The sequence below is a fragment of the Artemia franciscana genome, chromosome 2, assembly GCF_032884065.1.
Source record: "Artemia franciscana chromosome 2, ASM3288406v1, whole genome shotgun sequence".
NCBI classification, from domain to species: Eukaryota; Metazoa; Arthropoda; class Branchiopoda; order Anostraca; family Artemiidae; genus Artemia; species Artemia franciscana.
This window is the reverse complement of record NC_088864.1, coordinates 52,886,858-52,890,546: the sequence shown is the minus strand read 5'-3', so window position 1 is coordinate 52,890,546 and position 3,689 is coordinate 52,886,858. Positions and strand designations below refer to the sequence as shown.

General features: G+C 41.5%; 2 protein-coding genes across 2 annotated transcripts; both read left to right on the top strand.

Moving 5' to 3' along the window:
• The first annotated feature begins 970 nt into the window (after positions 1–970).
• LOC136035210 (uncharacterized) lies at positions 971–1,279 on the top strand. The gene has a single exon (XM_065716821.1). The coding sequence runs from the start codon at positions 971–973 to the stop codon at positions 1,277–1,279; it is 309 nt and encodes a 102-aa protein (XP_065572893.1).
• Positions 1,280–1,333: 54 nt separating this feature from the next.
• Positions 1,334–2,113, top strand: LOC136035204 (uncharacterized). Its single transcript, XM_065716808.1, has one exon. It carries the CDS (start codon positions 1,334–1,336, stop codon positions 2,111–2,113), a length of 780 nt encoding a protein of 259 aa, XP_065572880.1.
• Positions 2,114–3,689: the final 1,576 nt, after the last annotated feature.

The window sequence follows — 3,689 nt, the reverse complement described above, 5'->3', positions numbered from 1 at the left end:
CATAGGTTCAACATACAGCTTACAAACAGGTTTGAGAGCTTGGCTCTAGATTTGGATAGAGAAGCCACTGTAGAGACAACCTGGGCCACCCTAAAAGAAGCCTACAACCAGACAGCAATAGAAACAATTGGGCACAAAAAAAAGACCCAAAGACGAGTGGTTATCCGATAAGACATGGACCCTTATCGAAGAGCGTCGGAAACTAAAACAACGTCTTCTAAATGATGGAGATAACAGCGACACAGTTTTGAGTAACCAGCTGTATCGATACCAAGACAAGCTGGTGAAAAAGAGCGCAAGGGGAGATAAACGGAACTTTCTAGAACAAAAGGCACCTATGGCAGAAGAAGCGGCCAAGCGCGGCGATTCCAGAGCCGTCTATAAAATCACCAATGAAATCATCGGGAAACGTCGCAACCTAAATGGACCAGTAAAAGACGGAAACGGGAAGACAGTCACAGCCCCCGATGAAATCTCTGAAGTTTGGGCCCAACACTTCGAGAAAGTTCTCAACCGACCTAGTCCTCCGAACACAGCAGATATCCCCACAACCCCTTTCCTGGAACTTCAAATCAATACGGAAGAACCGTCAACCGAAGAACTGGTACAAGCCGCTCGCAAACTGAAGAACGGCAGAGCACCAGGAAGCGACAGGATTTCAGCAGAAATGATTTAAGCCTCTTTAGGCGCTTGCATAACTGTGTGGATCACATTCTTTGCATGTATATGGAAATCAGAGAAAGTCCCTGAAGAATGGAGAAAAAGCACACTCATCAAGCTTTTTAAGAAAGGAGATGCAACAACATGCGATAACTGGAGGGGCATCAGTCTCCTTTCTATCCCGGGGAAACTATTCTCACAGATAATCCTTCGTCGCATCCAGACAGCCTTAGATAAGCACTTGCGAGACGAGCAACATGGCTTCCGCCCATCCCGCTCCTGCTTCGACCTTATGTATGTCCTACGCATGATGATCGAGGAATGCAATGAATGGAGGCAAAAGATGTACCTTGTCTTTGTGGATTTCGAAAAAGCCTTCGATTCAATACACCGAGATTCGCTGTGGAATATCCTCCGATATTACGGCATTCCAGAAAAACTTGTATCCTTGATCATTGCCCTATATGAAAACACCGAGTGCTGCGTTCGGACCCACGAAGGAAATACAAGGTATTTCCATATCATGTCCGGTGTCAAACAGGGGTGTGTCCTCTCCCCCTTGCTTTTTGTCCTTGTAATCGATTATGTGCTCCGAGACTGCACGGGGTTTGGTATCTAAATATGCGACAACAAACGACTAGCAGATCTTGATTTCGCCGACGACATCACCCTGATGGAAGCAAACAAGGAAAGGCTCCAGGATCTTCTCGAAGTAATCCGAGAGAAAGCGAGTCTTTTGGGACTAAAGATCAACTCGGACAAAACAAAAAGCATGGCAACGAGCGACTCACCACTGGGCTTAAAGTGCGGGGACAATACAGTAGAGCAGGTAGTGGATTTTAGATACCTTGGAAGTACAGTCGAACGAACTGGATCCAGCGAAAAGGAGGTGCAGTCTAGGATTGGACAAGTCAGTGGAGCTTTTAATCGACAAAAGCCAGTGTGGCGATCGAAAAAGTACTCCCTGAAACTGAAAATGAGGCTGTTCAACAGTAACGTCATCTCCGCCCTCCTTTATAGCTGTGAATGTTGGAAACTAAACCAACACCAAGAAAAGAGGATTCTTGCCTTCGAGAACAACTGTCTTCGCAGAATACTGAACATTAACTGGAGAGACCACATAACCAACCAGACTGTTCGGTCTATCTCGCGCCAGCCCCTGGTAACAGATGTCATACGCCAACGAAGATGGCGCTACCTAGGGCATGTTATCCGTATGGCGGGAGATAGACTCCCCAGAACTGTACTGGAGTGGCAACCAGAGGGAACCCGAAGAAGAGGGAAGCCGAAGAATACACTTCGTCGTACGTACCAGCGGGACCTAAAACACATCAATGCGATAGTCCAACCCCAGTGGGAAGACGTCTGGGCAGCAGCACATATGAGGGACGACTGGCGGCTCTTTTTGGATACCCTGGGTGCCTCTGGCGGCACAGGAGGAACTAAGGTCTAAGGGAAGGTAAGGTCACTAGCCTCATAGATCGCAGCGATACTAGCCCTAAATTCCCCTGGATTACCAAATTACTAAACGAATCCCATAGTCCGAACATCCTCTTATAATATCTCATCATAAACACCTCAAGTTTTGGACCTTTCCGATAGCCCCAGATCTCTGCTCCATAAAGCATCGCCGGTTCTATCTTACTTGTCCAAATCTTCTGGTGTACTCTAATATCTCTCACCCGTCTAAGACTACTCCTCGCTATTTCACCGCTAATATACCATCCCCTTGCATTCTCTAGATCCCGATGCCCACTGAATTTCCCATTACTAGTAAACTTTACCCCAAGATAAACAAATTCATTATTCACTGGTATAGTTTCACCTTTAAAGAAAAAAATTCACATCTTCACTTTCCATGGCCTTACGACCAAATACCATCACCAGTGATTTCGATGTGTTCAGGATTAACTTCTTCTCTTCCAAATAAACCTCCGTAATCTCTAATAATTTTTACTGTTTCTCCTTTGTTTGAGCCAGTGATACGATGTCGTCAGCAAATAGTAGTAAGCACAGTTTAAGCAAAACTATCGAAAACATTCGTGCATTATTCTTAACAAAAAATTCATTGGCATCATTTAAATAAACGCTAAACAATTTCGGTGACAGCACACATCCCTGCTTTAGTCCCAATAAAGATTGCACCGGAGTTGAGCACTTTCCCGCCCCTTTCACTACTAGCTTCACGTACTTATACATTTCGCACAGCAACAATACGAAATAGTGAGGCAGTCCTAAAGATAACAGGTTTGACATTAACAGGCTCCTATCCACACTATCATATGTTCCTTTCAGATCTAAGAAAGCTGCAAATAACCTCCCCCCTTTTCCTTTCCTATACTTCTCTACCAAAATTATCAAAGTAAAAATATGATCTACTGCACTATGGTTTTTTCTAAACCCTACCTGAAAAGGGGATAACAGTTCCTTTACCTCCAACCACTTCCCTAATCTTGATTCTATAACCTTGCAGAAAATCTCCTATGTTCCTTTCAGGTCTAAAAAAGCTGCAAATAACCTCCCCCCTTTTCCTTTCCTATACTTCTCTACCAAAATTCTCAAAGTAAAAATATGATCTACTGCACTATGGTTTTTTCTAAACCCTACCTGAAGAGGGGATAACAGTTCCTTTACCTCCAACCACTTCCCTAATCTTGATTCTATAACCTTGCAGAAAATTTTACTCATCACATTCACTAAACTATTTATTCTATAATTACTATGATCCTGCCACATTTATATATATATATATATATATATATATATATATATATATATATATATATATATATATATATATATGTATTATATATATTATATATTATATACATATTTAATATATATATATATATATATATATATATAAATGTTTTATATATTATATATATATATATATATATATATAATAGAAAATAATAGAAAAATTGAATTAGATGTACGTATGCTTTCTATAGATCTATGCCAGCTACTTGAATTTAGGGGTATGATTTCTGCAATAAAATGTCTAAATAATTTATCCAAGAGGAATT